Raw genomic sequence first — 22,729 nt, 5'->3', positions numbered from 1 at the left:
TGTGTAAGGTTTAATTACAAATCTTACATGCTTGGAAGTGAATTTTAGTTTATACGTACTGTAGTTTGAAGTTTAGTATTATGTGTGTATTTGTATTTTATATGTATTTTTTGGCTTTTATTTTCAGTGCTCAGTTTGCTGGACTACTTTGTGAAGAAGAAGGTAATGGTGCAGATAATGTCCAATACTGTGGCTACTGTAAATACCATTTTAGTAAGCTGGTAAGAATTTATCTTGAATTTAACATTAAAATGATACCATAATTTTAACAATAGAGTTGATTCTGTTTTATAGCATAATAGCTATTCCCTTTCTCTTCATTTTTGCATGGGATTGTTTGCTTTGCATGGTCTTTACTGGGAATTAAAGGATCAAGTAATTTTTAAAGATCTTGCTTTGCTTAGGTTCATTTATAAAGGTGAATATTGTAAAATAATTTCTATTAATAGCAAATGTTAGGATAGTAGAAGCAGCAAGTGTAAAGGACTCTATAATCTAAGACTTTTTTCATATAATTTCATTTTTTTGACATTTGATTATACATTTTGTGATTTTCTGTGACTTGTTTCTCGTCTTTTTGCTAATTACTATTTCTTTATTTTCATTTTTATTTACTCGGAGATAGTAAAACTGAAAGCTGTTTTGTAACTTCTTAGTTGACTATCTTGAGGAAAATGTATTTAAATACAGCTTTGGGAATATTTTAGATTTTGCCTATCTTTACTGTTACATAGTCGCATGGATGATTGAGTTGGTAAAATTTGATTAGCTGCTACATATATTGTGTCCATGTTCCTCTGAAGGATCAATATTTAATGTCCTAAGTGTCTATTATTTTTAGTCTTTAATGATAACAATTAGATGTGTACACTGAAAGTTTAAGTCTTCTTTATTTTTCTTTAGTTTCTCTCTTTTCTCTCTCTCTCTTTTTTTTTCCTTATTACCTTTCCCTTGTGAGTGGAGCTATTTTTTTCTTCCTTTCTTTTAAAGAAATAATATCACTAGGGGCCCCTTTCTCATGAAATCAGTTCATGACTCTTCTGGTTCATGCATATTAGAATACTTAGGATTATGTAAATATATTGTTTGATATTGAAGACTTTGATTTATTTTAAGGGCTGACAATATTGAAGTGTTTTAAGAGAAGTTTTGAGCAAAATTGAAAATTTTGCCTCCTAGATGTGAAAAGCGTATTGGATTTTTAATTTTCTAGATGGAAGATGACATAGAACGAATCTAGAAATAATGAAAATGGATTTTGAGTTTGTGTAAATAATAAATAGGATTTTTTCATTGCTAGTTATTGACATGTTGTTATCCCATTTGCTAGTTAGAGAGGAAGAGTCTTTAATAGTTTAATAAGATTGCGTAACCTCTACATTTGCATGGAATTTGAATACCTTTCATAGTCATTTTTATTTAATTTAAACTAGTTATGGTACCACTAAGTTTTAAACAACTCAAATGACTCACTGTCATACTTTATTATGAAATTCTATAAGTATTTTAAATAGAAATGTGTAGTACTTTTAGTAATACTTTGAAAAATGCATGGGTCTAATGCTGACATTTCCTTTAATTTTTTTCTTAATGAACTGCAGAGACAAGTTTTTAGAAAACTATGCCTTAATACCGGAAATATGAGATTAAAAGGCTTCTTGCTTTTCCTAGCGTGGCAAAAAGTAACTCTTCAAATATTTTCTTTTCTTTTCTTCTAGTCTTGGCATCCTTCCTCAGTATGGCATTCTCTATTTTGGTTGAAACTCCTTTTCTTTTTTAAAGAAGACGTTGAAAATTATAGTTGATTTCTTTAAGAGGTGGTTTTGTGATAAAGTGACAAATAAGCTACTGCTTATTTGAAATTACAGTCTGTTTTCACACATTTTAATAGATGTACAAAAATATGGCATTAATGTTAAATTTAGGTTCAGATTTTCTTTTATAATGAATGTAATAGACAATATATATGGATGGTATCTAAACTGGATTATATAGCTTAAAATAGTGAGAATTTTTTTTTTACTTCAGTAGACATTTTTAAATATTACACACTTGAATTGGTTAAGCCTAACAAAAAGATTATTTAAAAATTTTTATATACATATACATGTATGTATATATATTTTCTTTTTTAGAAAAAGAGCAAACGGGGATCTAATAGGTCATATGATCAAAGTTTAAGTGATTCTTCCTCTCACTCTCAGGATAAACATCATGAGAAAGAGAAAAAAGTAAGTGGATTTGTTGTTGCTCTATATGTAGCACATCTACTTAATAGATTTTTTCCCTTTTTTAGATAAAATAAAGTTCTTGATAGCTGGATGGAGATATTGAAATACTGAAAATTTTTGACTAATTGAGAGTATAAAGTCAAAGAATAGGTTTAAAATAATGCCATATTTGTGAATATGTTTGTATGGCAGAACCTATTTCAACTGAAGATTTGAAATACAAATTGAAAGCATGAGAGAGATTTCTTGCATGTGTTGCTGTGGTCATCTTGTGAAATCTTTAGGTGACTTCAGCAGTAGTAGTTTGTGGCTATATATTATTAACTTGATTATTTCACATGTAAGGAAAAATCTCATCCGCCTTTTCACTTTGTAATGAAACAGTTTTGAAATTCTGTATATTCTTGACTGTTTTTCCCCCCAGTGGTACTAATAATGGTTTAGTGTTTTTTTTTTTTAATGGCCAAATGTCATACCATTTGTTTGAGAATATTTTGTCTTTTAATAAAGCACTAAAAGCTTGCCTGATACTAATCTGTCTTCTTCTAACTTACCTGTTTTCTGCTTACATTTTTATTTATTTTAAAGGATATGAGTAATTTTTAGTGAACTAATATAAGACTGTAGTGTCATTCATAGGACATAATTCTCAACATAGGAAAAGGATACTACTATGAAATGTTTTTAATGAGGTGAGGATAAAAAAGACCTCTTCAGTTAGAAAATAACATTACTCTTAAACCGTTGGTATAAAATAGTTTGGAACATTTTCATGTTTATAAATACTTTAGATTTGGGAATAGATTTGGTTTGAATTTCTGTGCCTTTTTTCAAGGTAAATGTTTTTAAAAGCTTAAATTTTTAATTTTGAAATTAGATTTCCAATTGTGAGCAAAATAATAATTATAACTTTATATTCACCTTTAGAGCATTTGTTAGGTTTTATGTATATGTTTTCTAAATCTTAGGCAGCAAGTATACATATTCATCTTCTTTAATGAGGTGGTTTTGTGATAGTGACAGTTACAGGATTCTATCTTGCTGTCTATTGTTGTTTGGATTGCTGAAGGGAAATGGCAGATTGGGTTTAATTAGCAGTTTTACTAAGAAGCACCGTGAGATTTTTTGTAACCCTTTGAATCCACGAACGAAGGAGGGATACAGGTAGGACTCAGGAGAAAGTCTTGCTGATGATATTCGTCTCTTCAGTCATTTCATGAGCATTATCTTGTTTAAAGAAGTGTTCATGGTATGATCATATTTATCTTAATATATGCCCTGTCATGATATTTTTAATGGACGATTATTAAATGTAGTATAGTGTTTAATAAATACAGTGCTATTGATTATATTTATTGATCTCTCTCTCCTTTTTTTTTTTTTTTTGCTCCAGGAATGAGATTTTTCATTTTACAGTTTTTTTTGCAGTTGTTGAAAACTAGATAAAAACATTGTGTGTAGTCAAACCTGTTTAGCTACAAATATTAGCAGTTGGTATTTTCATTAGTATGTAAATACTATTTGCATTTTACTTTCAGCATGTATAAGTTTAGTATAATTTGATTCTGTTATTAAACTTAAAATCCATTTGTACGTTTTATTTTGTAACAGTTTTTCTGATGATTTATAAAGGCTGTGAGGTAAACATAGTATGAATTTATTATTGTTAGACTTGTTTGCTTGCCTTGGGAATATTTGGGAAGGGACTTTTTTATTATGGTATGATGTTAAGTAAGTGATAGTATAGCTGAAAAGATCAGGTATGATAGACTATCTTACTCCCCACCCCATCCTGCTTTACCTCTTTTAAGATTTTAACATCTAGGTTTGTCTCAGATATGCTTATCATATTACAAAATGTTGCATTGAAGCCTAACACTCACAATCCATTCAGACTTTACTATTCTAAAATACTGTATGTTGTGAGCTAAATTTTGGTGGTATTGTTCATAAGATATGTTGGAGTCACTCTCCCTCTGAATTTTTTTTTACCTCCTTCATACTGGCACATACTTTAAAATATTTTAAAATATCTTGTATCGTAAGTAAGTGGTGATAAAGAATATTTCATACTAAATATTGTGCTATCCAAATCACTTATTTAAAAATGAAACCAATGATTTATAAGCTAACTTTTTATATAACTATGAGAAAATTAAAAATACATAGTTTTTGCTTTTCAGAGAATTTTTGTGTGACCCAAGATACATTAATACTGGTTAGATATTAGCTGTGAAATCCCAACAAGGAGAGAGGAAGATTTAATACTGAGATACGACTTTGAATAAAGGACAGCTTCCATAAAAATTGAAAAATTGGCATATTTTTTTAAAAGGAATCAAAGTGCATGTTTGAAATGAATTGAAGCTACGTGGAGGATTTATGTAGAGGTTTCATTCATTAAACAGTTTGCAACATTAGGTATTGTTTAAGAGGAATATCTTCTAAGACGATTAATGTTCATTGTAAAATAGGATTTTCTTTTAAGCCTAGAATTTTTGTGTTGCAGAAGCACGGCCACAGAGTGAGATGTGGGCCAGGGTTAAGAAATGCAGAGATGTATCAGACATGGCAGTATGTGGTTGTATTGGGATGGCCCCAGCTTCAGAAAGGGCTTTCTTTTGAAGGCTAATTCGTAGGGCTGTCTTTAGAAATCAGTGGTTATTTATTACATTGAGATAATCTCGTACCAGTTCAGTTGATCCTCAGACACATCCTCTCCCCACTCATTAATGTTAACTAATCCATAATGTATTAAAAGTATAGTACTATATTTCTCATACTTTACAGCAAAGTCATCATTAGTGACAGCATTATGTGGAAATGCATTCATTTCCAAGTAGGTTTGCCAGAAAACCGTCTGTCCCCTACTATAGCTAGAGGGATTTATCTCCTGCTGTGTTCCCCACCCCCTTACTTGCTCTTGATTTTCTTCTGTTATTAATAACTGGCAATAGATAAAGGAGCTGTTGCCAGTGTAAATACTTTTAACCTCTGTTGGGTGGGTGTGTGGGGGAGGTAGGTTTTTCAGTTAGTGTTTTGTGAACCTCAGGGATTGACCGGACTTTTTTTCCTTTGGGACTACTCATCTCTCTGAAGAGAACTGGGCTGGGGCACCTGGGTGGCTCAGTCGGTTAAGCGTCTGCCTTTGGCTCAGGTCATGATCCCAGAGTCCCAGGATGGAGTCCTGCATTGGGCTCCCTGCTCAGTGGGGAGCCTGCTTCTCCCTCTCCTTCTGCCTGCTGCTCCCCCTGCTTGTGCTCACTCTCTATCTCTCTGTCAAATAAATAAACAAACAAATAAATAAATAAATAAATAAAATCTTTTAAAAAAAGAGAACTGCTACTTCTGTGGCCCTCAGAGGAATAAAACTCTCATTTCAGGGTTGTCATTACTTCTTTATGTATCTTTTTAAAACTTTTCAACATTGAGAATACCTGTCATCCCCTTCCCCTTTTTGTGTACTTTTTCCTTTTGGAGATCTTCCACTCAAGTTAAAGCTTTAAGCTTCTCTACATGTGCAAAGAGTTAAGAGAGGTCAGGGCTTTCAGTTTAGAATGGCTGGGGTGTGTGTTTGGTGGGGCTGAAGAGTGACAGGAGACTACTTCGTTAAGAAGGGGCCAGTTCCTGGGGAATTTTTGAAGTGATGCCAGTTTGATTCTTTATTCTGAGGTGTTGGGCAGCCAGCCAGAAAGGTTAAATTTTTTTTTAACTTTTGATTTTACAATAATTTTAGATGTTGAGAGAAGTAGAAAAATACTACACGTTATTTCTCTATACCACTCACCCAAATTTTCAAAATTTGACATTTTAAGCTTGTCCTCTCTCCCCTCCCCTCTTTGCCATCCCGCTTTCTCACTCTCTTTATAACCTTTTTCTGAATTATTACAGAATAAATTAGAAACATAATACCCCTTTAGCTGAGTGTACTACTTTAATGTGTAGTTTTTGTTTTGTTTTGTTTCTTTTTAAAAGATTTTATTTATTTGACAGAGAGTCAGCCAGCGAGAGAGGGAACTCAAGCAGGGGGAGTGGGAGAGGAAGAAGCATGCTTTCCAGCCAAGCAGGGAGCCTGATGGTGGGCTTGCTCCCAGGACTTTGTGATCACGCCGTGAGCCGAAGGCAGACGCTTAATGACTGAGCACCCAGGCACCCCTTAATGTGTAGTTTTAATAAAAAATGGAATTTCCTACTTGATTACAGTACAATGATCAAAATTAGTAAATTAACATTTTTCACAGAGCTGTTAGGTAATCTGCAGTTCCTATTCAGATTTCACCCACTAATATCCTTCATACTGAAGAGGGAAACTTTCTGGTCCAGAATCCAGTCCAGGATCACACCCTGCATATAGTTTTCATGTCTCTTCAGGTTTTCAGTCTATTCATTCTGGAATATTTCTCATTCTTTCTTTGTCTTTCATGACCTTGATGTCTCTGAAGCCCTGTTTTAGATTCTTGGAGGCATTGCCTTGATTTTTATTTTATTTTTTTTAAGAGTCATTTATTTGCTTGAGAGAGAAGAATCTCAAGTTGACTCCCCACTGAGTGTGGAGCCTGATGTGGAGCTGGATCCTAGGACCCTGAGATCATGAGCTGAGCTGAAATGAAGAGTCAGACGCTTAACTGACTGAGCCACCCAGGCACCTGTGCCTTGATCTTAACACCCTTGTTTCACTTTTCATGGAATTATTTTCTGAGTGTGGCTTAGGTTTGGTCTTTGTCTGAAAACCATTCCTAACTTTTATATTGTTGCTTTTTGTAGAGTGTATGAATTTTCAGAACCAGCAAGTAGCCTTTCCTAATTTAGTTTATACTCCTGTATTTTTTTTTTTAAAGATTTTATTTATTTATTTGACAGAGAGAGAGACAGCCAGCGAGAGAGGGAACACAAGCAGGGGGAGTGGGAGAGGAAGAAGCAGGCTCCTAGCAGAGGAACCTGATGTGGGGCTCGATCCTGTAACGCCAGAATCACGTCCTGAGCTGAAGGCAGACGCTTAACTGCTGTGCCACCCAGGCGCCCTTATACTCCTGTATTTTTTTAAGTAAAAAATTAGAGTGCACTTTCAACATACTATCTAAAAAATCACCTTAGTTAAATCATCCACTTCATTAACTACACTATTTTCTGTTACCATAGGCAACAGTGTTGCTAAACTTCCAGCTTCTATATAACAAGGACCCATTTTCCTCTAATTTTCAATTAAATTTCTCTCACTTTCTTTTATGCTCTGGATAGCAGCCTCATGGAAGGCCATAAGGTTTCTAGTAACAGTCTCTTCAGTATTCATTAGGCTTTCACTCATAATCTCCTGAAAGTCCTTCTAGCTTTTGTCCATTGCTTAATTCCATGTAACTTCCACAGTTTTAGGTTTTTTGTTATGGTAGCATCCCATTCCTTGTAACAAATTCTGAATCGGTTACCTATTGCAGCATAGCAAAGTTCCCTAAAATTTAGTGGCTTAATTATAATAAACATTTATTGTCTCAGTTTCTGTGGGTCTGGCATTTGGAATGAGGGTATTTCTAGCTCAGGGTCTCCCATCCGATTATTATAGGAATACAGTCATTTGAAGGCTTGATTCAGGCTGGAGGATGTGCTTCCATGATGGCTTATTGCTGGTGGAGCAAGAACCTCGTTTTCTGGCTGCATGGATGTTTCCGTGGGGCTGCATAAGTGTCCTATGACATGGCACCTAGCTTTCCCCAGGGTGAGTATCTAAGATAGAGAGCAAGGTGGAAGCTGCAGCTTTTTTGGGATTTAGTCCTGATTTTACACATAGTCTCTATTTCCTTGTTGAATGCCTTTTTTAAAAAACATTTTTTTTGGTTGTAAAACACATGTAAAATATCATTTGCCATTTTAACCACTTTTAAGACACACATTTTTACAGTATTCTGTTGGTTACACAGAGCAACCCCTTCAGTGTAGTTGGATACTACCTAGGGGCAAAGATCATGGGAAACTCTTGGAGGCTGGCTATCACACCCTGAGAACTAGGCAGGCACTGTGTTTCCCATTAAATTTTCACCCAGAAGTTTTAGCATCCATTGATGATTCTACCTGAAATAGTGTTTGATAGAAGGTGATTTTCCATAACTCATTCTATATCCATTAATTGGCACTTTGTGGTAAATTAGAGCTTCTCTCCCTTTCTCACTTTCTTCATCAGTAACGGGGAAGGGAAGTTCTACAGAGGAAATCAGAAGTAGCCATAAATACAGGAGGAAAGTTAGAAGAGACCTGGTACGTTTTGGAATTCAGGGGAAGTGAGTATTTCAAGAAAGTTAATGCTCAGCAATTAGATTGCATATGAAAGATGAACTAATATAAGGCTCGATACATGTCCTTTGGATTCAGTGCTAAAGAAGTTGTTGAGAAGGACTCTCAATGTAATGGTCAGAGGAGAAGCTAATTGAAGTTGGTAAATGAATAAAGTAGGTATGAGGAAATGTAAATCCTGAGAGTATTTAACTCTTAATCTTGGATGTTAAGAAGAGGGGAGAAATAGGGCAATAACTGGAAGAATATGTGATATTAAGCTTTAATAGTGGACAATAAGAAGAATACTGTGTCTCTTCCCCTGTTGTGGGAGGAAGAAGGAAAAAAGCATTTAGGTGAATAACTTGGTTACCTGGATAATGAAGCAGAGAAAATAGGTATGGACAGAATCCCAAGGGAGATATTGCTAGGTAGATTGGATATAAAGATAAGGAAAAGGAAACAAGTTTGTTTTTTCACAAGTGTTTAAAGTAGTGGGTCTTGAGATCCAAGGTTGGATAATAGGTATAAGTGAAACTAGGGAACAGGGTCACATAGATTTGGACAAAATTTGGAGCAAGGGCCTGGAAGACTGAGTGAGGTTCAAGAACAAGTAAGAGTGTGAATCAGCTGCAAGCTATGGAGAAAGTATAGATCATAGTGGTTCAGTATTTCACTGGACTGTTCTGACATCAGCTGTTGTAAGATAAATCTGCATGGGTCTCTCACATTTGTACACATCTTGTGAATAGAGGCCTTGACTGCCTTTGTTCTAGATTATCTTCTCAAAGTTGTTTATGTAATGAACAGCCTTGGCAAATGGAGGCAACACCATTAAGAGCAAAGGGCAGATTTACTTACAGCCATGGATAATGCAGAGATAGTCTCTCTTTCTGGGATAATTGACAGCAGGCCTGCTTACTGTTCAGAATTAGGTTCCCTAAGCCCAAGGTTCCTCTCCTGTAACGTAACCCACTATATGTGCAAGCGTCATTTGGCCCTTTTCAAGTCATCCTGTCAGAATTGGGGCTTGGGGAACCCATGGAATTGCTGACATTCTGGCTACTGCTGTTGCTGTGAGTGATAAAGCCCTTTGTGTACAACTCAGGAGTCTTGGGTCTTCTTCAAGCATCCATGAAACTGGCAGTCTGATTTGTTAGATTGCAACCATGATATTAGACCCTTCATAATTTTTGGCACAAGATGTTATTATAGGCATATTGAAGAAGAAAGAATTTTAAGTGAAAACCATTGGGATTGAGGATGTTTGGGGATTGTGAGGTTTGTCCACTTAGGATTAGTTTATTTTGGTAACACATCCACTCTTGTGGTCAGGGCTGTTGGGATACTGTGGTTGAAGGTCTTACCAAGATCACATGGAGTAGGGAGGAATTACCTAAAGAAAAATAATGGGCAGACAAAAACAAGAGATATCTATTAGTAAATGACAGAGCTAGAACTCAAGACCAAGTATGCCTGATTTCCAAAGTCCATGGATTATTTTTCAAATGTCTTTCTGACTTTTACTTGGAGGCTTAATCACATTTCTTTAAAAGTTCGATAAATCAGGTAGATTATAAAATCTAACTTTTCTTTTGTATTAGTACACATGGTGAAGTTTTTACATGTTTTAAAAAGAATGCTAATGCAAAGAATCTCTTAATCTTTTTTTCTTTTTCATATGAATCTTACACATTGTTCCAGGATGTTCTTTTTTTTTTTTTTTTAAAGATTTTATTTATTTATTTGACAGAGACAGAGACAGCCAGCGAGAGAGGGAACACAAGCAGGGGGAGTGGGAGAGGAAGAAGCAGGCTCCTAGCGGAGAAGCCTGATGTGGGGCTCGATCCCATAATGCCGGGATCACGCCCTGAGCCGAAGGCAGACGCCCAACCGCTGTGCCACCCAGGCGCCCCCAGGATGTTCTTATTTAGACTGGTGAATGTTTGGGGGTGCTTGGCTGGCTCAGTCAGTAGAGCATGCACCTCTTGGTCTCAGTGTCATGAGTTTGAGCCCCACATCGGGAGTGGAGCCTACTTAAAGATAAAATATTAAAAAAATGTATTAGACGGGGCACCTGGGTGGCTCAGTGGTTAAGCATCTGCCTTCGGCTCAGGGTGTGATCCCAGGGTCCTGGGATCAAGCCCCACATCGGGCTCCATGCTCTGCTGGGAGCCTGCTTCTTCCTCTCCCACTGCCCCTGCTTGTGTTCCCTCTCTCGCTGGCTGTCTCTGGCTCTCTCTCTGTCAAATAAATAAATAAAATCTTTAAAAAAAATGTACTAGACTGGTGAATGTTTGGGAGAAGAGATTTTTGAGGAGCTTGTACCTTAGAAGAGATAGGTAACCTTGTCAAAGAAGATGGAACGTGAAAGTTATAAGTTGGTGTGAATAATCTTTTTGAAATTTTTTTTAAACACTTCATTTTTCTTTTTTTCTTGTATTTTTTAAATTTATTTTTATATATTTTTTTATTTGTCAGAGAGAGAGAGTGCACGCACAAACGGGGGGGAGCTGAGGCAGAGCGAGATGCAGGCTCCCAGATGAGCAAGGAGCCCTATGCGGGACTCGATCCCAGGACCCTGGAATCGTGAACTGAGCCAAAGGCAGATGCTTAACTGATTGAGCCACCCAGGCGTCCCTGAAATTTTTTTTGAATTCAGGCGTTGAAGACAAACATTAATACAGTGTGCATCAGTTAAATGGCATGTCTATGAAATGGGATTTAATGACTAATTGAATTGGGTGAGGACTACATTCTTATGTCTATAGAGTTATTTTTTGTAAGGTTAAGATCGCACAAAATATAAAGACTCAAATGCTTAAATGCATTTAGGTGTTTAGAGTTATATTCTAGCTATCTAAAACCATAGCATTATGGAGATTAAGTGACTATAACAAATTGTTTTACAATAATAATACAAGTATTTGTTAATATATTACCTATATTAAACTAGTTTAATTTCCTTTTTCATAGATACAGAAATAAGGACATGAATGTTAATTGAATTTGAGAAGTATTTATGAAGCATCTATTGGATTCAAGATACCATGTTCATTTCCTAGGAAAACAAATTAAAAATCTAGAGAGTCACATTGACGTTAAACAGTTTGTCCAAAGTTACATATTTGGGAGCATAACAGTGAGAAAACCCAGTTTGTATTTTTAAACTTTTGTGCTCTCTTCATTTGACTTTTATATATTTCAGAAATGTAGCTACGAGCAGTGAGAGTGTTAAGAGTAAATAGGTGGAAGTTTCTGAAAAGCTGTTTACTGTATTTCATCTAATTTGATTTGCTTCTGATACATACATACCACTAAGAACAAAGAAAGGTGGCTCAGTCAGTTAAGCATCTGCCTTCGGCTCAGATCATGATCCCAGGGTCCTGCAATTGAGTCCCACTTTGGGCTCCTTGCTCAGCAGAGAGCCTGCTTTTCCCTCTGCCTGCTCTGCCTGCTGCTCTCCCTGCTTGTGCTCTCTCTCTCTTTCTGACAAAATCTTAAAAAAAAAACAAACAAAAAAACAACGAAGAAAGGATGTGGAGTAAACTGCGACATAGGATCATTGTAGTATACGTGATTTGGGGGTTTATTTGTTGCTTCCTTCTCCCCTCACAAATACTGTTACCATGCAGTCTTGTAGTGCTTTGTCCCAAACTCCTTGTATTTTGGAGTTCATGGCGATATTTTGAACATTCAGTTTTGTTGTAAATATAATTCCATGGGTTTTGGTTTTCCTGTTTAAGTTGTTTCTTTTTATGTGGGGATTCAGAGAGATTGAGAAGCTATGCTGCTGCCACCATATTTTCTTACTGTTTTAATATCTTATTTTTTTTAGAAGACTTATTTATTTGAGAGACAGAGACACAGAGAAATAGAGAGTGTGAGTGCACAGATGTGCACACACTAGTTGGGAGAGGAACAGAGGGAAAGGAAGAGAATCTCAAGCAGACGTCCCAGGGAGCGAGGAGCCAGACGTGGGGCCTGATCTCACGACCCATGAGATCACAACCTGAGCCAAAATCAAGAGTCGGACGCTCAACTGACTGACCCACCAAGGCACCCCTAATTTCTTTCTTATTTTAAGTTTTCTTTTAGGGGTGCCTGGGTGGCTCAGTTGTTAAGCGTCTGCCTTCGGCTCAGGGCATGATCCCAGAGTCCTGGGATCGAGCCCCCCACATCAGGCTCCTCCACTGGGAGCCTGCTTCTTCCTCTCCCTCTCTTCCTGCCTGTGTTCCCTGTCTCGCTGGCTGTTTCTCTCTCTGTCAAATAAATAAATTAAATCTAAAAAAAAAAAAAGTTTTCTTTTAGTGCATCTAATTTTATTGTCTGTGTATATAAAGATTATTGATATTTATATGTTAATTTCATATGCTACTACCTTATTTTATTGTATGAGGTAGTTTTATCACTGATTCATGATGTCTTATCATTGGTTCACTTAAAATTTTAAAGGGGGGGGTTTTAACCTCAAGTGATAAGTAGTACAAAGTAGTTTTACAAGGCTTTACTGTTTTACCAAATCTTTTGTGTCATTATAGCTGTATTTTTTTTTATTTTTAAGAAGATTTTATTTATTTTAGAGCATGCACGAGTAGAAGGGACGGGGTGGAGGGGGGGAAGCAGACTCCCTGCTGAGCGGGGACCCTGATGCGGGGCTCGATCCAGGACCCTGAGATCATGACCTGAGCTGAAACCAAGAGTTGGACACTTGACTGACTGAGCCATCCCGGTGCCCTTTTAATAGCTGTATTTTAAAAGTAAGTGAGTTCTTGTTTGTTTTTCACTTTAAAAATAGGCAATATCAGGGCACTAGGGTGGCTCAGCCGGTTAAGCCTCTGCCTTCAGCTTAGGTTATGATCCTAGGGTTCTGGGATTGAGTCCTGTGTTGGGCTCCTTGCTCAGCAGGGAGTTGCTTCTCCCTCTGCCCCTCCCCCTCACTTGTTCTCAATCTCTCTCTCTCTCTTTCAAATAGATAAATAAAAATCTTTAAAAAATAAAAAAGGCAGTATCAGAAACAAACCAATCTGAAACTTCTAATTACAGCATTTCATTTAAGTGGGGAGAATGGGTGGAAAAAAAAGTATGTAGTGTATAGACAGAATATATTATATAAGCATTTTGGAGTAGCTCACCAGCCACTCGTCCTTCTCTGTACAAGCTTATTTCACTTCTCCTGTGATAGTGATAATGACATGGGCCGTAAATTTCTGTCTATATATTAGTTCTACCTCCTAATTTTTTTTATTATGGTAAAATACATATGACATTAAATTTAGTACCTTAACCATTCTTACATGCATAATTCAGTGTATTAAATACATTGTTGCGTGCCCATCACCACCATCCATCTGAAGAACTCTTCCATCTTGTAAAACTGAAACTCTGTAGCCATTAAATAATAACTCCCTACCTCTCCCTTCTTCCCCAGCCCCTGGCAACCACCATCTACTTTCTGTTTCTAGGAGTTTGACTACCCTAGATTCTTCATATAAGTGGAATCATACAGTATCTGGCTTTTTGTGATGGGCCTGTTTCACTTAGTATAGTGTCCCTAAGGTTCATCCATGTTGTGGCATGTTAGAGTCCCCCCCCCCCTTTTTTTTTTTAAGGTTGGGTAATGTTCTGTTGTGTGGATGTACTACGTTTCACGTATTTATTTGTTGATGGACACTTGGGTTGCTTCCACATCTTAGATTGTGATACTACTGTGAAGATGGGTGTACAAATATCTCTTTACCCCTGCTTTCAGTTCTTTTGGGTATATACCTAGCATTGGAATTACTAAATCAGACATGGTGATTCTGTGTTTAATTTTTTGAGGAACAACCTTTTTTCCACAATAGCTGTACCATTTTACATTCCTACCAGCAAGGGTTCCAGTTTCTCTACATCTTTACCAACACTTTGTTTTTTGTTTTTTCTCTGTAGTAGTTTTGTTACCTTCATTGTAAGTTACTTGGTCTTTGGCCCCTTTGTTTATCTACCTGAGACTGATTATATTATAAAGTAAGCTTTGTGTACTGATTATTGTCTGAGAATTGCATTAGAGAAAAAGTGAGAGTATATTCAAATGTAAATTTTATTGATTTAGTATGAAGTTGTAGACCACACTGTCCAATAAAACTTTCTGCATTGATAGAAATGTTTTGTAATTGTGTTGGTTAATACAGTGGCCACTAGCACATATGCCTATTAGATACTTGAAATGTGTCAGACTGAGGTAGTGAATATTTAATTTCATTTAATTTTAATTAAGTTAAATTTAATTATTTAATTGTTTTTTTTAAAGATTTTATTTATTTATTTGACAGAGATAGAGACAGCCAGCGAGAGAGGGAGCACAAGCAGGGGTAGTGGGAGAGGAAGAAGCAGGCTCATAGCGGAGGAGCCTGATGTGGGGCCGATCCCATAATGCCGGGATCACACCCTGAGCCGAAGGCAGACGCTTAACCGCTGTGCCACCCAGGCGCCCCTAATTAAGTTAAATTTAAATAGCAATATGTGGCAAGTTGGTACCATATTGGACAGCATGGCTTTAGAAATCAATGAGAGACTGGTTGTTCATGTATAAGGTTTTCTGGGTAAATATAGGGTTACTTGTGTTTAAATTATAAAACATTTTTATTCAGTTTCTTACTTTGTTTAACCATTTACTTCATCATGAAGTGTATTACTCAAATATGGGTATCAAATAGGCACTAATAAGTTTTAGGTCAACCAATAATAGGTAAGGAATTACTTTGTATTAAGTCTTTCAGGTAACAGGTAGATTGGAAAGCTTTTGTGATGAAAAATTATGAGCATAATACTAGTTTATTCTTAATTGAGAGTTCTTAACGATTTGCCTCATGTCTGCCCATTATGGTTGCTTGCCAGTGTTCCTCCTTTCACGTTCGTTAGAGATCCGTGTCTCTAACTGTTATCTGAAATGGGTTGGAACCTTTTGTTCACTAAGGATGAATCTATATTAATAATGAATCTTATTAGTATAACTGGGTGGAACTGAAGCCAACTGCCAGATTGTCAAGGAGGTCCTCCTACCTGGAGAAGGGTTAGCAACCACCAGAACATCATTTGGATAGCTATCTTTGAATGTATTTCCCAGTTCTCAGCCTGGAACCTTCTCCTCAAATCCTTCTCCTAATAAAGCAATAAAATAGAGGACCATATTTTACTGCCTGATTGGCTATACAGTGTACTTAATATGTTTGTTACCATTCCCACTTACCTTAGATTTCATTAATTGGCCTGAGATGCCCTTATCCTCCCTCTTCCAGAAAGCCATATCTCTGACAGCATCATGTTCTCATCACCAGTTTGTCAGGAACTGTGTAAGAGGTCCATGATTACCCTGCTTGTAACTAGTTAGGAGACAGGAGAATTCTGGGTCAGAGATGAAAGACGGTTTATTACACAGTAGTCACAGTAGCCATAGTATCAGTATTTTTGCACCATCCCCCCAAGACCCCATTTCCATAGGGCAACACAGAGGGGGCCGCATGACTTCTGCTCGTGCATTCTGTTGCATCATTGTAGAAGAACCCCAAGTTTAGGGCATCTGAATCTTTTGTGATGGACAGTAAGCATGGCTGTCCTTTGCTCCTAAAGTAGATACTCTGTCTTTTGAGTCTGTTTGTTATACAACCTTGAAAAGATAGTCCAAAACAATGGGTAAGTCATTGCCTCACTCAAAAGACATGGAGAGAGAACTTTAGAGATTCACATAAAATTGTGTACCAACACATAACAATTCTTGATACAGTGTTTATTTTTCATTCACAGCTAAGTCCAAAACAGGTGTTCTTGATTGGCAGACAGCTTTTTTCCAAGTCACGAATCAGGAAATTAGGTTTCTTCCATTTTACGACTTAGCCTTCTTTCTGATGTTGCTTCTGAGGCTGTGATGGTCATTTGCATTAATCTCTGGAAGAGGAAGGAACATGGACACTAAATTGTTGAGACTGTTAAAGACCATGCCCAGAGGTGGTTTACATCGTTTTTCATTCAGGTTGCATTTGACTAGAACCTAATGACCACATAGAACTGTAAAGGAAGCTGGAAAGTATCTATATTCTGAGTAAGAAAAAGAAATGGGTTTGGTGAATAGCTGGCCTACCTCATTTTAGCCATTCTTTTTGTTAACCCATGTGTAATTACAAAAAATTCAAACAAGGCAGAACATTTAAAAGATTGTGAGTTAATTAAAAAAACAAAAAACAAATCCACTCCTGTATCCACCATTCAGAATTCATTACTACTAAGTAAATTTTCTAGATGTCATTTTTATACGCACATAGAGAAAGACTTAGGATGGTTAGATTCATGAGTTATTTTGTTAAGATGATGTAATGCTGTTAATATTTAAAAAATATTAAAGTCAGGTTTAGTTGATTTAGTTGATTATAGTAGAAAAAGAAAGTGAAGTAAAATAGATAACATTATTGAGCTTCAAATAAAATTTTCTTACCAGAAGAGAGATGATTTCCTTAAATACAGCCTGAAGTTTAGTAACAGAGATTGCAAAACCAAACAAAAAACATCTTTCTAGTTCAGATGCTCTCAGCTATAACAGAATACTGCTAAAGCAGTTGGGAATTTGCTGTTTTGCCTAAGCTCAGGGGCTAGACTTTTCTAAGATTGGTTAATTTAACAGTAGCCAATCCAAGAGTGGCAGGGCATTGTGTTTTTTTGTGGCTTTCTTGACTTTTCTAGGCATGATTGCCAGACCACTGTAATTGTTCCAAGGGTCTTCATGTAGTACTTGAGCATCTGAAGGCAGGAAGGGAGTACCTTATTAAGAAAGAGAAGAACAGTGGGGGTGGGGAGTGCCTGGGTGGTGCAGTCGGTTAAGCAGCGACCATGTTGGCTGTTGGTTTCTGCTAGGTCATGATCCTGATCAGGGTTATGAGTTCGAGCCCCATGTAGGGCCCTGTGCTCAAGCAGGGCGTCTGCTTCAAGATTCTCTCCCTCTGCCCCTCCCCCCACTTGTTTGAGTGCCCTCGTGCTCTCAAATAAAGAAATCTTAAAACGAGAGAGAGAAAAGAATGTTCACAGCCATACACAGAAAATGTCCCCTTCTATTTTATTATCCTATCCTCAACCTTTCCTAGACCTAAAGCAGCCAGTGACTAAGGAGAATAGATTTATCTTAATTGACGCAGACACACCCATGTTCACCTCTCAGTTGGAGGATGAGGTCACTTTCATGAGGATATGAGAGAGTGATTAGCCAAAGAAAATTAGGAACTTTATCTACAAGGAAAAGATTTATGTGTAACTACTGTTTGGTGGCAAATTGTTATGTTCTGTTATTAACTAAATGCTTCAAAATCTGTATCAAGGGCTGCTATGAAAGACTTAGCATCCCTGAGCTGCTTTCATTCATTTCCTGATACCCAGTTTGTTGTATTTTAAGATGTTCATGTTACGTCTTTCATGTTTGTAAACAATTTCTTCCTCAGAGTTTTTTTTAGGTCTGTTTTGTATTTAATTTGGATGATCACTACTAGGCCTTTTACTACAGCTTCTCCAGTAAGTTCTTTATATCATCTTTTAAGATGACTGAAATTTCTTGTCAAGTTTTTTTCAAGAATAAGTTCTTGGGACCTTCTCTTGAATTTTTGTGTAGTGGAATATCTTTCTTACCTTCATTTTAGAATTTCTGTATCTTGGCTGTATATAATATCGTTGGGTCACACTTTCTTTCCCCTAAGGATTTAAACGGTGGGCCTGGAATATTGCTGTGGAGAGGACCAAAGAAGCCCTCAGCGCCCCGCTCCCTGCCCACTTCCCACTTGCATTCTACTAAGTTTAATCACAATAAGTCTTACTGTTAAATGTTCTATAACAGAGTTTTTCAGAATGCATTATTTCAGTTTGTCAGCTTTTATGTTAGCATACATCTTTTATTCCCCATTCCTTGGATTCTCTACTTTAGGGACATGAATTATCCTTAAGTTTGATTATCTTTTTTTCTGTAGTTCCTAGTTCCTCTTTCTTTTAAAAATTTAATTTACTTTCAGTTAATCAGAATATAGTGTATTACTGGTTTCAGAGGTAGAGTTTAGTGATTCATCAGTCTTTTTTTTTAAGGTTTAAAAAAATTTTTTTCCCCAAGATTTTATTTGACAAAGAGAGCACGCATGTGTGCACATAAGCAGGGGGAGCGGCAGAGGGAGAAGGAGAAGCAGGGAGCCCAATGTGGAGCTCAATCCCAGGACCGTGGGATAATGACCTGAGCCGAAGGCAGACGCTTAACCAACTAAACCACCTAGGCGCCCCTCATCAGTCTTACATAACACCCAGTGCTCATTACATCCTGTGCCCTCCTTAATGTCTGTCACCCAGATACCCCATATCCCCACCCTCTCCCCTCCAGCAGCCCTCAGTTTGTTTCCTGTGATTAAGAGTCTCTTATGGTTTGTCTCTCTCTCTGATTTCATCTTGTTTTATTTTTCCTGTCCTTCCTGTATGCTCCTCTCTTTTGTTTCTGACATTCCACGTATGTGTGAAATCATATAATTGTTTTTCTCTGATTGGCTTATTTCACTTAGTATAATGTCCTCTAGTTCCATCCACGTTGTTGCAAATGGCAAGATTTCATTTTTTTGATGGCTGAGTAATATTCCATTGTATACATATGCCACATCTTCTTTATCCATTCGTCTGTTGATGGACATCTGGGCTCTTCCCTTTTAGTTTGGGTCTTGTGGACATTGCTGCTATGAACATTGTGGTGCAGGTGTCCCTTCAGATCACTGCATTTGTATCTTTGGGGTAAATAGTAGTGCAGTTGCTAGGTCCTAGGGTAGCTCTATTTTTAACTTCTTGAGGAACCTCCACACTATTTAAAGAGCGTACTCTTTAATCTTACTCCCATTTCATCCATCCCCCCACCCACCTGCTCTCTGGCGACCATTAGTTTGTTCTCTGTAGTGAAGAGTCTATTTCTTGGTTTGTCTCTGTTGCTCTTTTTTCTCTCCTTTTGCTCATTTATTTCTTAAATTCTATGTATGAGTGAGAGCATATGGTTTTTGTCCTTCTCTGATTTATTTTGCCTGTTAGCATTATACTCTCTAGCTCCATTCATGTTGTTGCAAATGGCAAGATTTCCTTTTTTTTTATGGCTGAATAATACTGCATTGTGTATATATACCACATCTTCCTCCATTCATGTATTGGTGGAACTTGGGCTGCTTGCTTGCATAATTTGGCTACTGTAAGTAATGTTTCAGTGAACATAGGGGGGTATATATCCCTTTGAATTACTGTTTTTGTATTTTTTGGATAAATACCCAATAATGCAATTACTGGATCATAGAGTAGTTCTACTTTTAATTTTTGAGGAACCTCCATACTGTTTTCCAGAGTGGTGCACCAGTTTGCATTCTTACCAACAGGGCAAGAGGGTTCTTTTTTCTCCATATCCTTGCCAACATTTGTTGTTTGGTGTGTTTTGATTTTAGCCATAGTGACAGGTGTGAGGTGATATTGTAGTTTTGATTTGTATTTCTGTGATGTGAGTAATGTTGAGCATCTTTTCATGTGTCTGTTGGTCACTTGTATGTCTTCTTTGGAAAAATGTTCATGTCTTTTGCCTCTTTTTTTTAATTATTAACATATAATGCATTATTTGTTTCAGGGGTACAGGTCTTGATTCATCAGTCTTACACAATACACAGCACTCCCCACAACACATACCCTCCCCAATGTCCATCATCCAGTCACCTCATCCTTCCCACCCCCTTCCACTCCAGTAACCCTCAGTTTGTTCCCCGAGATTAAGGATCTCTTATGGTTTGTCTCCCTCTCTGGTTTCGTCTTCTTTCATCTTTTCCTCTCTTCCCCTATGATCCTCTGCCTTGTTTCTCAAATTCCACATATCAGTGAGATCATATGATAATTGTCTTTCTCTGATTGACTTATTTCACTTAGCATAATACCTTCTAGTTCCATCCACGTCGTTGCAAATGGCAAAGATTTCATTTTTTGATGGTAGCATAATACTGATGGTACCCCTTCAGATTACTACATTTTTATCTTTGGGGTAAATAGCCAGTAGTGCAATTGCTGGATTGTAGGGTAGCTCTATTTCCAACTTTTTGAGGAACCTCCATACTGTTTTCCAGAGTGGCTGCACCAGCTTGCATTCCCACCAACAGTGTAGGAGGGTTCCCCTTTCTCTGCATCCTTGCCAACATCTGTTGTTTCCTGACTTGTTAATTTTAGCCATTCTGACTGATGTAAGGTGGTATCTCATTGTTCTTTTGCCTCTTTCTTAATTGGATTATTTGTTTTTTGGGTGTTGAGCTGTATCAGTTCTTTATATATTTTGGATACTAACCCTTTATTGGATATGTCATTTGCGAATATCTTCTCCCATTCTGTAGGTTGCCTTTTAGTTTTGTTTCCTTCACTGTTCAGAAGCTTTTTATTTTGATGTAGTCCCAATAGTTTATTTTTTGCTTTTATTTCCCTTGCCTCAGGAGACATATCTAGATAAATGTTGATATGGCTGATGTGACAGAAATTTCTGCTTGTGTTCTCTTCAAGGATTTTTATGGTTTCAGGTCTCACATATAGGTCTTTAATCCAATTTGAGGTTTTTTTGGTATGTGTGGTGAAAGACAGTGGTCCCATTTCATTCTTTTGTATGTGGCTATCTAATATTCCCCAAATCATTTGTTGAAGAGACTGTTTTTTCCCCATTGTATATTAATTCCTCCTTTGTCAGTTATTAATTGGCCATCTAACTGTGGATTTATTTCTGGGTTTTCTGTTCTATTCCATTGATCTGTGTGTCTGTTTTTAATGCCAGTACCATACTGTTTAATTACTAACCGCTTTGTAATAGAACTTGAAATCTGGCTGGAATTGTGATAGCTCCGGTTTTTCTTTTTCAGCATTGCTGTGGCTATTCGAGGTCTTTTGTGGATCCATATACATTTTAGGATTGTTCTAGTTCTATGAAAAATGTTAGTATTTTGTGTGGGAATGCATCACATGTTTAGAGTGCTTTGGGTGCTATAGACATTTTACCGATATTTGTTCTTCTAGTTCATGAGCGTGGAATGTCTTTCCATTTCTTTGCATTCTTTTTACTTTCATCAGTGATTTTATAGTTTCCAGAGTACAGGTTTTTCATCTCTTTGGTTAAGTTTATTCCTAGATATTTTATTATTTTTGGTGCAATTGTGAGTGGGATTGTTTTCTTAATTTCAGTTTCTGCACTTTCGTTATTAGTGTTATAGGAGTGCAGCAGATTTCTGTACATTGATTTTGTATCCTTTGACTTCACTGAATTCATGTATCAGTTCTAGTAGTTTTTTGGTGGAGTCTTTCAGGTTTTCTTCATTTGGTATCATGTCATCTATAAAGAGTTTACTTCTTCCTTACCAGTTTGGATGCCATTTATTTATTTATGTTGTCTGATTGCTGTGGCAAGGACTTCCCGTATGATGTTGAATAAAAGTGGTGAGAGTGGACATCTTGTCTTGTTTCTGACTTTAGGGGAAAAGCTCTCCATTTTTCACCATTGAGTGTGATTTTGGCTGTAGGTGTTTTATATGAGGTCTTTATTATGTTGAGGTGTGGGAGGGCTAATAAGTATTTTTGCCTTTCTGAAGCCAGGGGGCTCAGTATAGGGCTCAGTATAAAAGCTCAGGTGTGGCAATATGAGTTTTTGGTAAAAACTCCGGCTCAGATCCCTTTTTAAATTGATTAAATGGCTTGTACTAGATTTTAATCCTTCAGCTGTGTGGGGGTATCTCATTCCTATGGGAGAATACCCTAAGATTTTATGTAATTCATTCTTAGCCTAGATGCTTGACTTTCAAAGAGTTAGCACCTCATCACTCTTCATGTCTTCATGTCTTTTCCAATTTTTTTCTTATTTCTGCCCTGAAGCTGGTCCTACTCCTTAGGCAGAAAAAGAACAAATTAAGGAGGCAGGATAACAAAAAGATAAAAGATTTCTTCTTTCCAGATTTGGAGGTTTTTTGGTATTCTCAGAATTTTAAGGAATTGGAAACAGGATTAATAGCTGAATCCTATAGCTCAGACCAGGACAATTTCTGCTCTGTTTCTAAAATCTTCTATTTCATTGCTTGGTTGCCAGTTTTTGTTTAATGCATTATTGTCTGCCTTTTCCATCTCCTCAGTTTTGGTTGCTGTTGGCTTTCTTGTTTTATTTATTTACTTATTTATGCTGGTTTTTGTTCTTTTTTTTTTTTTTT

General features: G+C 36.8%; 1 protein-coding gene across 12 annotated transcripts in view; it reads left to right on the top strand.

Annotated features, from left to right (window-relative positions):
• Positions 1-22,729, top strand: part of MLLT10 (MLLT10 histone lysine methyltransferase DOT1L cofactor) — a 245,007-nt gene that overhangs the window by 128,808 nt on the left and 93,470 nt on the right. For 11 of the 12 annotated variants that reach the window (XM_040645343.1, XM_040645342.1, XM_040645341.1 and 8 more), the window contains 2 exons: positions 128-221; positions 2,136-2,231. In XM_040645343.1, coding sequence (XP_040501277.1) covers positions 128-221; positions 2,136-2,231 — 190 coding nt within the window. The remainder of the gene's footprint in view (positions 1-127; positions 222-2,135; positions 2,232-22,729) is intronic. The other variant, XM_040645346.1, reaches the window with a different exon arrangement.

The sequence above is a fragment of the Ursus maritimus genome, unplaced genomic scaffold (genome assembly GCF_017311325.1).
Source record: "Ursus maritimus isolate PB19 unplaced genomic scaffold, ASM1731132v1 scaffold_31, whole genome shotgun sequence".
NCBI classification, from domain to species: domain Eukaryota; kingdom Metazoa; phylum Chordata; class Mammalia; order Carnivora; family Ursidae; genus Ursus; species Ursus maritimus.
This window is presented reverse-complemented; position numbering and strand designations above follow the sequence as displayed.